General features: G+C 40.1%; 1 protein-coding gene across 5 annotated transcripts in view; it reads right to left on the bottom strand.

Moving 5' to 3' along the window:
• Positions 1 to 11,155: 11,155 nt before the first annotated feature.
• The window catches only part of LRRC3B (leucine rich repeat containing 3B), a 44,108-nt gene continuing 37,467 nt past the window's right edge, over positions 11,156 to 17,796 (bottom strand). For all 5 annotated transcript variants that reach the window (XM_053949918.1, XM_053949909.1, XM_053949922.1 and 2 more), the window contains one exon: positions 11,156 to 12,417. In XM_053949918.1, coding sequence (XP_053805893.1) covers positions 11,473 to 12,252 — 780 coding nt within the window. In that variant the 5' untranslated portion in view covers positions 12,253 to 12,417 and the 3' untranslated portion in view covers positions 11,156 to 11,472. The remainder of the gene's footprint in view (positions 12,418 to 17,796) is intronic.

Raw genomic sequence — 17,796 nt, 5'->3', positions numbered from 1 at the left:
TGAAGCTGTCATAATTTGAATGCTATTCTTCTTGATCTACGTAGCCCTGACAGCTTAAGTCAATGTTGAATTAAACTTGTGCTAAACCATCCCCTTTATCAGCATCTTTTTCTCTGATAGGAATCCCTAGGCAAAATGAAATAGGAGAACATTTAAAGTAGACTGGCTAAATATTCCCCCCCAAATTACCATGGATTTCTTTCCCTCACACTCAGTGAGGATGCTGGCAGTTAAAAATACTTTCTGCAAGAGGACCTTTACTGTGATAAATGAGAACTGCTCCTTTGATTTTAATGGAATTACATTAAACTACTGCAGAAAAGGATCTGACCGTCTACACTTCTGGATGTCACCCAGGAAGACATTACAGCAGGGTAGGTGGTGGCCCAGCTTAAAAATTAAAAAAAAAAAAAAAATACATACAAAGCAGACAGAAGCATACAAGGGATGACTTCATTATATACACCACATCTTTCCTGTGTTCCAAAGGGCACATGCAGCTGGTTTAAAAACCTTTCAGTGGGAAAGCAGAGCATGGGCATTATTTATGACTCACCTCCTAGAAAGAAAAATATCTTTCCTATCTTTCCTCCTCAGCCCTTGATGAAGGCTGGGCAGGAAAGAGCCAAGCATCAGCTTGAAGAGGAAAGCTGTGGGGTAGCAATATTGCAGAGAAAGATCAATCCAGCAGCTACCAGAGAGGCTGGAACCTTTTCTCCCCCATGCTGCTCAGTGGGAAACAGCCTCGCAGCAGGAGCAGCACCAGCAGTGGGATGCCTTCCACCAACCCAGCCTTCAGGAGCTCCAGCTGTCCAGGTAGAAACACTCTGGCCAGCCCAGGTGGGACTGGGTAACTGACCATCAGAAGCACAAACCTCGTAATACCTCTCCTAGCTCAGCTTTGCCCCCAGATAGCCTTTCTGGAGCAGATAGCAAGATCAATGGTGTTATGGGAGGTGGAAAACAAGGCATGGTGTCAGCAAGGGTTGGGACAACTGAACAGGGAAATTCCCTGCATCTCCCCCTCCCACCCCAGCACCTGCCTGAATGAATGCATATGTCCATGCAGAGCATCCTCTCCCGGTATGCATCTTACCTCAGTTTCTCCCTCCTACTCCTCCACTCTCTGTAGAGAGTTCAGGGCTTCTCCCATATACACATCACCAAATTTCTGGGTTTTATTGACTTTTCCAGGTACTCCTGTAACCCCTTGCCTCAAATCAAGTTCTGCTTCATCCACCCCAGCCGCTCTTCTCTCCCTGGGAGCAGAACTCAGATTCTTATCACCCTTCAGCTATCTCCTCTGAACAACATATTTTCTCCAGATGAAGATGAACAAGAAATGAAGTTTACATGTGGAAATGCACAATGTTTGAGAGATGAGTAGATAGTTTGCCTCTGACAGACACAGAGAACCCCCCTGAGTGTAGCTGCCAGGAGAACAAGGTGTGTTTTACTCAGTTGTGTGCCCTACAGTCAGGTAGAGATGTACCAAGAACTTTGCTGACTCTTTCCCTGGGAAATCTCCCAGAGAAAAGCAACATGACAGACTCTGACATGACATGTAACATACAGTAATTGAGCACTTCTTCATTACAGCAGAAACATTATGGCATTACTGATAAGTAATGATTTAATTACTCTTTCATTTTTACAGAAGAGGCTCCAGTATTAAACCAGTAAGAAAACAGAAAATAGAATAAACAAGAACCACTTATATGAATACTGCAATAGCACATGATTATGGCAAGCACCCTCTGACCCTTTCCCACCCACTCTCCAACAAGTGCACAGAGAGCTTCCCAGGGATATTGTTGCCATCCAATATTATCATCTGTATACACAGTCACAATGTCCAGCACAGAAATTCTGCTCTCCCACCAGCAAGATCCAGCTGAGTCAAATGTTGCTGGACCCACACAAGTGCGCACACACACACACACACATGTATGGGAACAGGAAGCTGGAACAGCTGCTGTCCATGTATCATGAACCACTGTGGTTTTCCACAAGGGATGAGAACTAGTGTTTCAAACCAAGTTCATCAGGAACAGCATCATCAGGCCTGCAGTGAGGGGTGCCATCTGCTCACTCTCCTTGAATTCAGGCAGCCCACGCAGCTCAGGCATCTTCTCAGTTTGTGTGGAAAAGCTGGTTCTCCATTGAGCTCAATCCAGCACCTGCAGCAGAAGGAGCACACTCGTCAGACACCCAACACTGTGCTCACGTAACGTGAGCAGTCGTCACTCATACGCCTCTACCAGCTAAAACTGACTGCCGTACCTAGAGTCATCACCACGCTGTGTCAAAACAAATCTACTGGCAGCACATGGAAAAGCATTTCAAGACTGATTAAAGACTTGCCTGCAGGATTTTCCAAATGCAAAGCCTATTTAATCATTGCATTTTTGTGTGCTTTCAGGAAAAGCAACTTGGCTTTGAATGACTCACCCTTCTCAGCCCAAACCATTTGTTCTCTGTGCTAAGTATGGCATCTATTTATTCAGGCAGTCAGGGGCCAGGCGTGAAATGTGTGTCAGGTCTCCTCAGGTCCATGATTATATACTGTCATATTTTTAATTGAGGTAGTTTCCATGAAAGACCTTTATTCCACACCCTCAGGACAGCTTGGAAACTCAGAGCTCATTCCTCCCAAAACAATCTCCTCCACAGTGGTGCTCATAGAGAGAACACAATGCTGCAGAAACAAAAATAATTGTGGAAAAATACTGGAACACAAGCATTTAAACAATAGTGGTGGGTATTTTCCAGAAGCCTGCTGACTCCAGTGATTTTGCTATACAGTAACTTTGTGGGTGATGGCTGCCTGAACTTTGACCATTACTGGAAGCTAATTACATGCAGTCAACCCTCTTAAATACTTATTTTTCTTCACTATAAAAGCCTATCCTCATACACACATACTTAAGAGATTCCAGAGGTCTATGCAGAGCCAAATACAAAAAGACATGTAGTGTCTTTTGCCATATAAACAATAAAAAATTAAGGTAATTGTCATGGCTATCTGCCACCAGGATAAGGAAAGGATAGTTCCTCATTGCCATGCTGGAAGTCTGAGGGTGCACCACTGCAGAGCTGTGTGATGTCATTATTTAGATGTTAAACCCAAATTAACCCTTTCAAAAGTACAAAAGCAATTGCCAGTATGGTGGCTCAGTTCACCCTGAATCAATAACACATTTATTGCAGAAATGTTGGTCCCACTGAAGGCAATATCAAAACTTCTGTCTCGCATACAGTCCAAAGTACATTCCTGAACTTGGGAAGAAAGCTTGCTAACTAAGAAAGCACAATTTCAAGTTCAGCCAGGAATTTTGGTACATTACACAGGGTGAGAACCAAACAGAGAGATGAATTTTCTTTAATTATCTAAATTATTTTCAGCATTGCAATTTACATCTACGATCCTGCAACTATAGTTTCAGGGTTACCACAACTTTTGAAAACAAAAAGATGTTTCCATGTACTTCAGAGCTTGTTGTTTGAAGGAATACCTTTCTACCTTACCCAGCTCTCCTAAACAGATTGTCCTTTTTTACTTTAGAACTTCAGAATGGAATCAGTAAATTTCACTTTGTTCATTTCTTGATTAGCTCTGTTTTTAAAAAAAGCTTGTGCATACATATCTCATTTACTTTGTAAAAACCCCTAATATATTAATCAGTTAATGAATCTTGCAAAAAAACATGAGAAAAATCCAAATCTCTGCTGACTTATGAATACATTTCCCAGTGAGGTTTACCGTTAATAGCAATTGGAAATCATTTCTGGTAAGTGAAAACAAGCTTGCTTGAAGATTCAATCTGAAGAGACATGAAGTTCATTTAACCACAAATGTAACACTAAACAACAAAAGACTAAAGACCAGGCAAAATATGCTAGTTTGAGTACAGCTGCAATGTGGTTAGACACCCTTGTCTTGAAAATCAAACAGGCTGTGCTGGTGTTTTTCAGTTTATAGTACTGGAAAGTTTGATGTACCAAAAATAACTTGTATCATTCTGAAGGAAAGCATGCTCCCTATGATTTTAAAGGATGAAGTCTCTGGGATCCTGACCTGTGATGTATCTGCTACTAGTGGTAAGCAAGTCCCTTCAAGAGAGAGAGGGTTCACAGATCTCATTGAAACAGCAGTCTCCCTCCTTTTACAAGTGGCCTAAACCAACACAGTTGGCAGTGCTGAGGTGAGATGCTGAACAAATTGCTCTCAGGGTGGCATTTCCCAGATATGGCGTTCCCCAAAGCCCTTTTCCTTAAGGACTATGTGAAGTCAGAGACAGTGGATTTTGTGTCCCATAACAGCAACCAGACCCGGAGCTTCTGAAATGGAATAGTGAAAAGGTGTGTTGGTTGCCCCATACACAGTCACATTAAGAACATAAAAGCCAGCATCTGCTCGAGAACCTGAAATCTCTCTAGTATTACCTCAATTCAACAACTCCTTTCCTTTGCCACTAAATTTAATTAACAGGGTATAGAGATACTGTCTAGAGGGCTTATTTGTTGCAGTCACAGTTTTTTTTTCAGACAACATGATATGTTTCAGTTTTCTCTGTGGCTAAGAACTCCATTTATAAGAGACTTTGCTCAAAGTGGATGCTAATCTGGCTTAGGTACAGAAATAAAAATTGGTAAACCATGAAATGCAGCATGGAGAACGAAGTTAATCCTCAAAGGAAGAAAAAATAATAGGTTTTGATAGGGGTTTTTTTCTCTCCTTTTTGTCCTGCTTTGATGTCTGAAGGCAACCTGAAAGTTCTGGGGCCTGTTTTTCCTTCCCAATTTTTATCTTGCTTTTATATATTAAAAACTTCCAAAGCATATTTGAAAGAGCCTGATTTTATAACCGCACCTACGTTCAGAAAATGTGCATTTTTCTAATATATACCTAAAGGTTTTTTTACACATGTGCAGACAGGCATAGAAACAGACCTCAGTGCAGACAAGGTTTAGCTAATACATTCAACTTCAATCTCAGGGCAGATGTATTTAAACAGACCTATTTTTTAGCTCCAAATTAAAATGGAGCTGTGAAGAATTCAAGAGATCACAAACTCTTTCATTATAAGGCAGTGACTACTAATTGTGTAGGATGAAGATACCTAAACAGACATATGGACTTCTTGTTTGGTTTGTTTTTTTGCTTATCTGGGTTTTGTTGTTATTGTTAGTGTTTTTGTCATGTTGGTTTGGTTTTGGCATTTTTTCTCCTCAATGTCCAGTTTAATCTGCCCCTGACAGGCTATGGAGATTGCTGCTTTGTTATGAAATCTGCTCGCAGACTGCCCCACCAAAGCAGCAGGATGCTCGTAACGTGCTTTTAAAACCTCAAAACCACATTAAGAATAATACAGATGTTTGATTTCCCAAAAACTTAACTGCTTCTCAAGTTTCCTTGCAGTAAGGAAATCTTAAAACCATCTAATTTTTCATTCTGGCGTTTCTTTTGGAATTAGCAGCTGTATTCAGACCCACAGCCATCTCAAGGAATTTCCTCCAAGGGCTATAACTATCTCCTAGGAGAAAAACATAGCCAAACACACTTGTAATGCCAAGAACCTACTCATTTACAAGTGCACAAGAGGAGAACTGATCCAGGAACATGAGCTGCAGTTTTACTGCCCAGTTTTCACAAACGGGGCTGCTCCTTATGAGCTAGAAGCATTACATCATCTGCCTAAATATCTTGCTTTCTAGGAAGTTGTATTGCTTTCTGAGCCAGCTGGGAAACAAAAGGTTGTTCACAAAGATCTGTAAAGCTCGGTATGGTAGCCAATGGATCTCAGAAAGAGGATGAGCTGTACCAGTGTCACCTCATTTTCTTCCACATTCTATGTAGCTGGTATTAGGATCAGGGAGCATTGTGAAAGGCTGAGGATCGAGGTGTACTTGGCTTAAATGCAGTATGAATTATGGGTTTGAAGCAACAAAGCAACCCTTTTCATGATTAAATAGGGCAAATGAAAGCATCCAAAGGAGATCCTTTTTATCTGCATGCGTATGTACAGCTGACCGATACAGTCATGCACACGACTAACCGCAGGGAAGTATGAGTGAACTTGAGAGGTGTATGAATGCCCTACACATGTACATACTCATGGATGCACTGGCATGCAAAAACCACCTCTTTCACATATTGTCATGGCATGGCACATAAACGTGGTGTCTGATGCTTGTCAGTGACTTCGCTCCTCAGATTGACTCGAGCAAAACAAAAGCAAAGCTTACAGGCTTTTCCCTGTTGTAAGTGGCACTCTTGAAGTACTTATACTTTCAAGAATTCATCACACCAGTTTCACTTGAAGAAACAACAATGAAGGGATTTATTTGTGAAAATCAAGTCCTTAACCTTCCATGCTTTCTAGATGGACCACCAGGTGAGCTGTAAGAGTAGTATCAATTTGCCTCGATATGTCAATCAAGGCTTGAATTAATTTTTCCACAGATCCCCAGTGAAAAGCTGTCTCTCCCTTAGTTAACACAGCACTCAGCACCTTGTCCAGCAGTTAGTGCTGCAAGAAGACACCAACACTTAAGTGGGATTTTGCTTTTCCTGGACTTCATTCCCAGCCCACGCATGGGAAATCTCTTTGCACTACAAATACCCTCTTCTGCCTCTCAGGGAGGCAGCTTGATTTGCATCCCACTGGATATGGCACCGGTGCCATACAAATCAACCCCACCTTCCCTTCCTCAGTAAACCCCCACAACAGCATCTCAGAGAGTAAGAGAAGCACAAACCTATAAGCTTATCCTAGGGAAACCTTCCCTGCTTCCTGGGATGAGCAGGGACTTTCCTTGTTGAGAACTGTATCTATATAATGTTAGCATTGTTAACTGTTAACAACCTTGACTTCCAAGAATTTATGAAGTCCTACCTTTGAATATGTTTCCTTCTCTACAGTAACCTGTACTTCATTTAAATGCATGCTCTCTACAAAAATGTTTAAAAAAACCCCAGCATCCATTACCTGATATTGTTGAACACGGCTGTTTTCTGTTGCAAGAAACAGAGATCAGAGCTTCTGAATTTCCCTTTTGTTTACTACTCCAGTTATTACAGTGAGTTCTAATGCTGTCTCACCTCCATGACCAGGGATGTTAGATGTCTTCTCCTATGGAAACAACTTCATATTCTTGGTTATCTTATCATCTTTCTCTACATATTCAGTACTTCAGAAGTAAGTTAATTTTTTTTTGAAGAGAGGAGAACTGAAATGCAATGCTCCAGATGTGTGTTCATCACAGATTTTATTCAGTGGTTTGTCATGCCATTCCACTACGCTGTTTGATTTTTTCCCTCCTAATAATTTCTGGTGTTTGTCATTGAAGAGCTTCCCACTGTGCCTCCAATATGTTTTTTCCATTTGATTACAGCCAATTTAAAGAATATCCTCATCTTCAGATGTGCCATCTGCAGTACTTTGTAATTATTCACACAAAATCCAATCTTCTTTGTATCATCTTTTGCCAACTTAGAAATGTGAGAACCTTCTGTATTTCTTCACAGTTAGCTGTAGGCTGGACTGCCCTCCATAACTGTTTATAACCCATAAATGTTATCAGCTCATTATCAACTCCCTTCTCCAGGAATACACTGTACAGCATTGCTTCCATTCTGATTTCCATGGGACACCTCAGAAATTTCAGTAACCATTCTCCTTCAAGTCAACAAACGAATTCTTCTTACTTTTGTTTTTTATCTTTTAACCAGTAACTAATTGATAGGTGATTTTTTCCTCTTCTCAAATGCTAGCCTAGTTTCTTTCAAAACATTTGCCCTACCTATTCACAGTGTTCCCTTAATACCTGATGAACTCTTGGCTCTGCTTTAGTTGGACTCCTGTTTCTCACTTGCTTAGGAAAAAATGCTCCCATTTGTTTTGCCCATACTATGGCTGCACATGTAACCTCAGAATTTATATCCTCCTGTATTTTCCTTCTTTAGATTTCCCTCCTAAGTGTAAAGATTGTTTTTAAAACAGATATCATTTACTCTTGTTTAGCTTGTTTAACTCTTTTTCCAGGTGTGGAAGTAGAGCAACACCCTTTTAAAAATTTACTTAGATTCACTCTGAGATCCCACTGCACATTAAAACATGTTGCAAGACTCCATGACACCTTCAAGTGTTTAAGCCTACAGCTGCTCCCTTTACTTCCCTTTTTTTGCTTTCTAATGCTTATGATTTTCCCCTTTTAAGCTGAAAAACAAATGTGGTAGATTTTCTGCATGGCATCTATTTGGTAAACAAAAATTCTATTCTCTTCTTCCTGGGAAGACCAGAACATGGATCACCACATTTTCTGTACATACTCAACCCCCGAAATTTATGGCAATTGCAGTGCAAAATCTTGCTACCAAAGACTTAAGAATATGATGTACATTAACAGCGAAGAGATCTGTATCTAATAGTGTACCAAGCTGATAATAAAAGAAACAAAAAAGCCTGAGCCTTAATACACACAGACCAAATGCACTGTCACAGATCTTACCCACAGAGCATAACACTAGAAAATTAGCAGAGAAAAATCACCATTAGTTTTAAGACAAAACTAATGTTGACAGTTATCTTTTACCATTTAGAAACAAAAATGTGGATGTTTTCTGTAAGAAAATCAGGGTAGAGAAATTAATCACATTTAAGCTATTAAGTCCCAGCTCTACTTTTCCTGAAGCATCTTAATAGAAAAAAAAAATCACTGTGTTATGTATATCCCTTCTTATTTTCTATCATATGCTATCTTCAGTGAGTAAGGAAACATCCATTCCCTCTCATCTGTATTTACATGCTAAGGTATTATAGATAAAAATATACCAAATTACTCATTTCTCAGCAAAATTTGTTTTGTAAATGAAAATAACCCCTTGAAGTGTTTAACTTTTATCAAAGTCTAAAAGTTTGTGCCATTGACTTCAAAGGGCATCACCCAGGCTTTTCTAGAGAGAGTAGTTTTGGAAAGAAAGGTGGGAAGTAAACACAATAAAAAAAAGCATCTTCGTATCTTCTTGGAACCATCCCTCCAAAGCATTTCTACAGAGTAATGCTTAACTTTGTTTAAATTTGTTTGGGTCAGAATTTAAAGTTGGAAAGTCAGAGTTCCGCTGGGGTAAAACTATACCAGATCCTGTCTCATGGATCAAGTAATAAAGAAAAAAACCAGAAAACCTAAAGATAACTTATTTATATTTTTCTTAGTCAGTTTTTTAGGAAGAGGGGTTCTTTTTGAAAATATTTAAATAATTGTTTAAATATTGTTTAAATAATTCTGTCCAAATTTTGTGAAGAAATTACTGCATTCAGCTGTGAATAAACAACACAAAATTCTTGATTGTTAGCACCTCCAGCTTAGAGTCATCTTTTAGGTAGTCGCCCCTGCTTTTTCCCACAGTAGCATATTAGCTTGGCTCCTAAATATTGCTTGGGGAACACAGTGACAGAAATGAGACCAATTTTACTGTGAAGGAAATTTCAGAGAAATTAGGGGAATTACATCAGGAAGTAATTTTGCTCAGCCTACACAGAGACACTACATGTCCTGTTCAGTAGAGTTTGTTATATTGCCACTACAGTATAACATTTTATCTGCTCTCTTCAGACTCACCTGTGTATCTAATCCTACTGCTTTTGAGTCCTGCAGGAGGCCACACAGAGTTTGGGGGGCTTGGGTAGATAGATATAGCTTGGAAACAGGAAAGCATAAAAAGCTAACTAAGGAGGATGTGTCATCAACAAGAGCCTTTCCTTAGAAAATAACATTTTTACTTAAGGGAGTTGGTGACAGGGACAGAAATGTCAGAAAGTGGATATTTTATGGACAGACCGCGCCCTTTACAAACATTAACATTCTCTTAATTTGCCAAAAACTGCTTATGGAGGTGTGCAAACGGCTAAGTCGGTCACAAGGAGTCACCCTCTGAAGATGACAAAAAAGTGCAAAGATGACATAAAAAGTTGACTCTATGTCCATTTAATTTTTTTCCTGTTCTGTCACTTGCTTTGAAACAAGTTTTAGCTATTATTTTAACAGTGTTCAGAAAAAAAAACGAAGATAAACAAACTTCTGCCCTCGTAACAGAACCGTAACAGAAATAGATAAACTAATCAGAAAGATTACTCTGGAGGGTTTTTACATTTTTTTTAAGGCTGACCTTTAACACTTACTCTTGCAAAGCAGTATTTTATACATTTTTTTAATCCACCCTCCTGTAATATATATTCCAATGTCAATTAGACTGGATCTATAAGGACCCAGAGACAAGCATCATTTTATTATGGTAATAAAGGACTAGAGGAATATATTCTTGTGGATTTGTTCCCTTTGAAAATTTTGTCTATGAAAAGAGAAAAACACTGTGTTTTTAAAGACAGCAGAGATTTAAAATATCCATTTCATATGCAAGGCTGAGTTTAACTGCATATGGACTTTCTATTTGCCCAAATGTTTAGCCACAAAATCATAAAAAACCATACATATATGTTATGTTAGGACACACAATAGAATATGCCTACCCGATATGTTCATTTATTTCCTTCATTTTTTTAAAAGGCTGCTCCCTAAAAAATAGAAGTTATGTTTACTTATGAACTAATATACAGCTTAAACCCACCAGATTTTTTTTGTTTTTAATTATCACTAGTGGTACTCTAGCTTGACCAGCATACTAAGATACTAAGCCTGCTGTTGCCTTCTTGCTGTACTCCCCAGTGCTGAGTTCACCTGCCTGAAGTTCATGCAAGGCAGTAAGGTGTAAGATGAAAACCACCACATGCCCCTGGCTTACCTCTCTTCGATGTCCTGAGGTGCAGCTCCTCGAGGCTGCCTCCTCCCCAGCACTGCCAAAATGCCCTCCAAGAGGTTAAGCAAGCATCAGTCCCTTACACTCAGAGTCAGGGCACTCTGCTCTGCCCACACTGTGTCCCTTTCCCACCGTAGCAGGTAGCCCACAAAATGGGCTACCATTCACCAGCTGCATACCTTGCTCCCATGGGTGAAACATGCCCTTTGGGGACTCTTGAGTCCTGGACCTCTCACAGCCCACTTCATCATCGCTCCTCTCTTCTACCTCACGAGCACTGAATAAGCCAAGAGTGCTCGGGCACTGGACAGGTTTCTGAGCAATAAATTACTCGGCTTTACATGGTTCAAATTTAAGCTTTTATTTGGTTTTTAAATTAAAAAAATAAATTTCATTATTAAATAGTGGAATGGGTCTAAACTAATGTTTACATATTAATTCACTTGCTTTAGGATACCACCAGAGAAATAATTGAAGCTTACCACCCGGACAAAACTTTCTGTTAGAAAACTCAACAGTGGTGTAATTCAGTTAAACAGGAAAAAAAGCCCCAAAAGTCTTAATGTTTACAATGAACGTTAGAAGTAAACCTCTGGTTTTAGTGTCATCCAACTCTAGTTCCCATCACAAAGGCAGTCATTGCATTCAGAATACTATACCACAGTGCTAATGTCATCGGCTTCATCTGGTTTCTTTTGCCTGCTTGGCAGGGATTTCAAGTACTCAAGATGCCTCCTTGCATCCTCCTGGTTCTGTCGGACGTAATAAACCACGTAGGAGATCACCATGGTGAACCAGCCAAACATGGTGACCAGCATGGCGTAGTCAGTAGTCTTTTTAGGGAGGTTGCAGAGGTCGGCGTCGTTGGCAGCGTTGAGGAAGGGTCTTCCCGCGTGCTCGTCCAGCACAGACGTCTTGCAGATGACGTTGTTGGCTGTCTCGTGGTTGGAGGCCATGCTCCGGAGCACCTGCTGCAGCGTGCAGTCACAGTGCCAGGGGTTGTTGGCAATTCTGGCCCTGGCCTTCAGGTTGTTGAAAGCGTTTTTGTGCACGCTTTTTATCCGGTTGTCGGACAAATCCAGAGTCTGCAAGGTTTCTGCCACCCCTTTAAAGGCATGTTCATCAATAAACTCAATCCCATTTTTTGATAAATTGAGGACTCTCAATTGGTGCAAGTCCTTAAAAATTTCGTTGGGGATAGATGTTATCTGGTTGGAGTCCAAATAAAGTAAGACTGTTTCTGGAGGAAGATCTCTGGGTATTTCCTTGAGGTTTGCATTGCTACAGCTGACATTCAGACCTCCGGAGTGGGAACAGAGGCAGCCTTTTGGGCACATACTGGCAGAATGAAAGCACAGTATCATGAGGACAAAACTTTGTAGGAGCAGACACATGGAGAGGGAACGAGTTAACCACAGGTCTACCAAATGCATGCTGGGCTGTCAGCATAATCACACGACCATTTCTCATTCAGCCGACAGGGTGGGAAAAGGACTGGCAAAGCTGAAACGTGGCTTCATTTTCTTCGGCAGGATTACTAAAAACTGGTTACTAGCACATGGGCTTCCTCATGGTCAATATGCTTCTTAGAAGCATGCCTACAGAGAAGAAGAAAAAAAAAAGGTTCTTTATACCACAAACTCCAATTCTAACTTTGTTTTCATTAAAAAAATAGAAATAAGAAGATGTTAAAGGGAAATGCACACCAAAGAAATTATTTATTATCTTAGGTAACTCCTATTAGCATTAATCTGAGTTTAGTGCATAAATCCCCAGGATATTTTTAGGAGGATAGACTACACTTACTACAAATTGCACAGGTTTGGTCTTTAATACTTATTAGGGAAAGCACTGGTTTGCTTTTATCATAGACTCTTCTAAAACAGCTATAAAACTAAATTGTATTTTCCCTTGCTGAAGTAGAAGATACATCGATAGGAGCTATGACTTGTATCTCCAGCAACAGTGACAGGTTAAGTGAGGAATTTATGGTGGTTATTGTGAACTTATTGCAAAATAATTTATTCTAAGTCCAAATCCGAGTACTTCAGCAAGGAAATACTTTTACTATATCAAGGAACAAAAATCAGGTAAAGCAAATGCTGCTGTAAGACACCACAATCACCCTTGTTTGTCTCCCCCTCCTTCTCTTTTGCTTTAGAATGCTGGATTTCTTGTACTCCCAGTATTTTGTGAGACCCACAGACATAATTTCTACTTCCAGGTTTTTTTTAAATTTTCTTTTCATGTAACAAAAAGAAACTGAACAATTGCCAAAAATTCACATATCTCACCCTCCAAAACAAATAAAACTCACAAAATCTATATATGAGCCAAACATTAAAATATCTTATTCACAGAACGTAATTTGCTAATAGGACATATGAAAATACTGTTTCTGCTTCTCCCCCTCAAGCTGGCTTTAAAATAGCAAATATCCAGAATCTTTTCCATTTTCTCCTTTAATTGGAATACAAATACAGAAGTCTGAAATGCTGACCTATATGGTTTCAAAGACAACCCTTCCCCTCCACCACCACCCCTATTATGGTAAACTATGAATTTCTAACAACAGGTTCATTTGTTTTCATGTACATGCTCTCTATCTTCGTAGCAGCTTGGATATGTGTAGCCTTCAGGTTGTATTTACATATAAATGAATTATGTTTTTTTCTAAATCCATACTGTAGCCCACTGAACAAGAAAATCCCTGCACGAAGGATATGTGTGATTTTACATGAAAAAGAAGAAATTACATTGCAATCACTTTTTTACTTGCAGAACTGACATACCAACTGCAGTTACTGACCCATTGCAGTAATGTGGATCAGATGTGTCAAGCATAATTTCAAACTCATAGCTCAAATTCTATTTAACCCTTTCTGCTGAGGCTCATTATGTCAGTAACCCCACAAAAAAAAAAAAGAAAAATAAAACAACCCAAACCAGTCTTAACAGCATGTACATTACTTGTGATTACTCCATGGCTTGGGAATGCTCACACAAGCTCAGCATACTCTCACTGCAACTACTGGAGAAGTAGTGCATCACCATTAATCTTCAACTTACCTATTGTTCAAATCAGCAATTGCCCAAGAACCTAAACAAAAAGCTTACACTTGGATTCCATAAAATTTCTACTCTAAAATGAAAAAGAAATGTAATTGTTAGAAATGAGAAATTGTGAAGTTAACTCTGGAAACGTGAAACTGCTTAGAAGGAAACTAAGCAGAGCATGAAAAGCTCCCTTTGAGGAAAGAGAGGTGAGGTAGCACCTCCGAAGTCAATGAAATCCTTCATGACCTCTGTGGAAAAAACAGGGTTTACATGAAAGAGCCCTGTTGCAGTGCGTGCATATATATCCTTCCCATTTTTCCCTTTGGCTCTTTGGTCACTGCAGTGCCTGCTCTTCAGACTAGACAGAAATCTGCTGCTGGAGGAGGTAAGCTCCAGAAGTTGTTTTTTTCCCAGCCTGCCCAAAAGTGCTAAGTACTTGCTAAAATGTGCAGCCTATTCAGAGGCCAAGCTGGAGCTGGCAGCTGCTCCCCCTGGCACTCGGAGCTGGCAATCTGCTGCTCCCTCCAGCAGCCCTGGGTGTTGTGGCAGGACAGCCTGTCCCCTGGAAAAACAGCCACCTATTTTCCCTTCATGTTCATGTGTCTCACTACTGTGCTGCTGCACCAGAAGAGTAGATGAGTGTTCCAGCTCACCACCACAGAAGGAGCATCATCTCATCACCTACTACTTGTACACAGTGGCTTCCCACCAGCGGCACTGGAGCTCTACTGCAACAAGAGACCGGGAGGAAAGAGCAAAGACCTGAAGCAGTCTCGGGTGCTTCATTTTATAGAAGTACAAAAATTATACTGTTCTCATCAGAATGTGACAAATAAATATCAAATTTGCTTCATTACAGGCTAAAAAAACCCAGTCAACCTGCAAATACAGTGTAGACTCTGCTGAGTCCTCCACAGCACTGTTACACCACCAAAGAGCATGCATCAAAGAGGCCCCAAGCCCCTTTGTAGAGCAGCCTCATCCCACTGAAGACAAATGAAACTATTTAATGTATTAATATGTTTAGAGTGGAAGAAGCAGAGTCATTACAGACTAAACAGGATAGTGTTTAATGAAGCAGTGCCTCTTCTAAAGGCCTTACTAAGTGAATTAATATAGAGAAGAAAGAACACACAATATTTTAAGTTGTTAGATAGAGCAAATACAAGTTTAAACCTGCAATTAACAACCCACTCAACAAAACTTGTCTGAATAAGAACAGAGCTCAGCAAATTCCCAGTAAATTAACCAGAAGAAACACAATGGGACTGAGCATCAGTCAGGGTAAACAGAGCTTTGTTTGCTTCTAAAGATATAATTGAAGGGATATCTGAGGTTTAGGTTTCAACAATAAACTTAGAGCAAGAACTTTCTTACTTCTAGTGACTGCAAGAAAAGAAAAGAAAACTAGGATTCACACATTTCTAATGCCAGTAGGAAGATCTGTGGCTTCTTGAGCTATATCTAATTTCCTCTTGCTTGGAACACAATAAATTAAGAAGGTGTCAGGACTGGAACAAACAAAATAGAGATATACCAGAATAAACAGTAATGACTACAGACAAAGGGATGAAAGACACCAAATTAAAATATGTGAATTAATTATAAATCTGCAAATAAAGAAAAAAAAATTAAAAAGTGACTTGCAGCATCATGGTATAAAAAAGGCTTTTTGTGCACATTTCTAAAATACAAGTACAAACATAGAATACCTAAAACCAAGTCAAATATTGCAGGGGAATAATACTACATATAAAAGATTGCACAGAAGAGTTCTTTACAGTCTTGTAATTTAAACAGGTTTCCAAGGCTTCCTCTTCTCAAGCTCCCCCAAGACCATTCACTCAGTGCCTACATCCAACGACGTAGGAAAATGTACAAATCCTGGAATCCTCAGGGAAAGCACATTGCTTTTAATACATAGTGAGCTTTCTACTGAGCTTCAGGTGTCAGGTATTTGCAAGTATTTGTCTTTACTGCAAACAAGGTGCAGTCTGTATTTAAGCTCCTGAATGCAACAGTACTAAATTATCTAATTGAATAATAACTTCTCCCCACAAGAAACTGGTGATGTGAGGAAGCATTAGTGCCTCCAACTACCGACACGGAGAAAGGCTCCACAGACTCAAGAAAGTCCAGGACAAGACTGCCTGCAATATTAATTTATCCTGTTTTGTCTTCAAAGAAAGATATAGGAGGATAGGAATCCTATAACCATCACACAGAACAGCCAAAAAATGAGATGTTTTGATGTTTAGGGCAATACTAAGACAATAAAAGATACATAAACATATATGTTTAGTTAAAGATGTCTGACTAGAGGAACGAGTTTCTGCTGCAGTATTGAGACTTTCAGAGTCCACATGGCAGCTTTGGTCATGACCCAAGTACTCACACATCCCTGCCTCCATAAAAGAGAATGGAGCAGATACCAAATCCTTGCACTTGAGAGCCAGCCACTGCTCTCAGAGGACTCAAAAGCCTTGAGAGGTATTCTACCTACAGTATGTTGAACACACCCGCACATACAATCCCCTAAGCCCTCAGGTGAAATCAGTGGAGCCAATTGTTGATGACACTCTTCCTGCAAATTTGTATCTTTCAGATGCAAGAGAGGGATTCACTCCCTATTTGTTCAGCAGATGGCCTCTCCACGCATTGTGTATCTACATTTTTAGTAGGGTCCTTCAAAAATTACTTCCTAGCACTACAAAAATTACCTGTGACATTCAAATATCTTTGTTCAAGTTGATGGCAGTAGACAACACTTCTACTTGGAATTTCACCTGAATTCTCAGTGTCAGGTGAACTCCCAAACATTATTTTTGAGGAAAAATCAAGACCATTATCCTTCTCCTGACAGCTCTTCATCAAGCAAGATCTCACACATAAAGACAAAACCATGACCTAATGTATTTAATATAAATGTTTTTTATGGGAAGATTCCTGTTGTAAATCACAGAACAAGGGCCACAAATTAAGTCTGAAGAACAGGATCACACAGGTACATGCCAACACAAGAGCTCCCAGACTCACAACACAGCACCCTCACTTGTTTTACCTGCTTGTCAAACACTGATGGGAAGAATAAGCAGCAGCTCTCTGCTCTCTCTTCAAAGCTAGACCCACGGATGAAAAAGGTTGCATCTATTACTCCAGCAATGTCAAAGGGGTCACAGCTAACTACTAATGCTCAGCAACTACACACACAGTTTGTACTTGAGGTTACCGAAGGCTCCGTGATTAGAGAGCAATTTCTTGTTACTGTAGCTGATGTACTCAAATGAGCAGGCAAGATCAGAACAGGGAAAAGGAAGAAGCCAATGGTTCAACCACAGGGGGTGAGCTGTTGGCTGCATCACGACTGTAACTCAATCTGTCTGGTCTGTCACTTTTCAACCACCAGAAAAATTGGAAAAAATTATGTACAATCCAGCTTCCTAAGAATGTGGATCACAGGGACTGATGCACAATTCACCTGCCTAGGCTTACCATGCTTCCAAGTATACAGCTGTAAAGTTTAAGTGACTTTGCTACTAACTTTAGGCACAGTACCCAGAGAAGCCCTCACTTGAAAATGGATCCCAAATGGCACTGCAGAGCTCCACACTCCTTGGGATCACAGAATCCACAACAAACATCATTGCATCCTCAGTAAATACTGAAGGTACAGGCTGCAGGCCCCCCACATCAGAGATGCACTGCACATATCAGGGTGCCTCCCATCCTCCTCTTGTACAGCCCATACAACTCATGTATGCATCTAGAGACAGCTCCTATTTCTGTGGGCAGCTCTACTGCCTTCAAAAGAAGCTCTCAACTCCCAGTAAGCCCTCAAGAGATCCCTGAAAAAGAGCTCAACTTTTCAAGCCTGGTCTAAGTAAAGTCCTATCCTCCAGAGTAACAACTTTTCTTGCATG

The sequence above is a fragment of the Vidua chalybeata genome, chromosome 1 (assembly GCF_026979565.1).
Source record: "Vidua chalybeata isolate OUT-0048 chromosome 1, bVidCha1 merged haplotype, whole genome shotgun sequence".
NCBI lineage: Eukaryota > Metazoa > Chordata > Aves > Passeriformes > Viduidae > Vidua > Vidua chalybeata.
The sequence above is the reverse complement of the archived record's forward strand: the minus strand, read 5'-3'. Positions and strand labels throughout refer to the sequence as shown.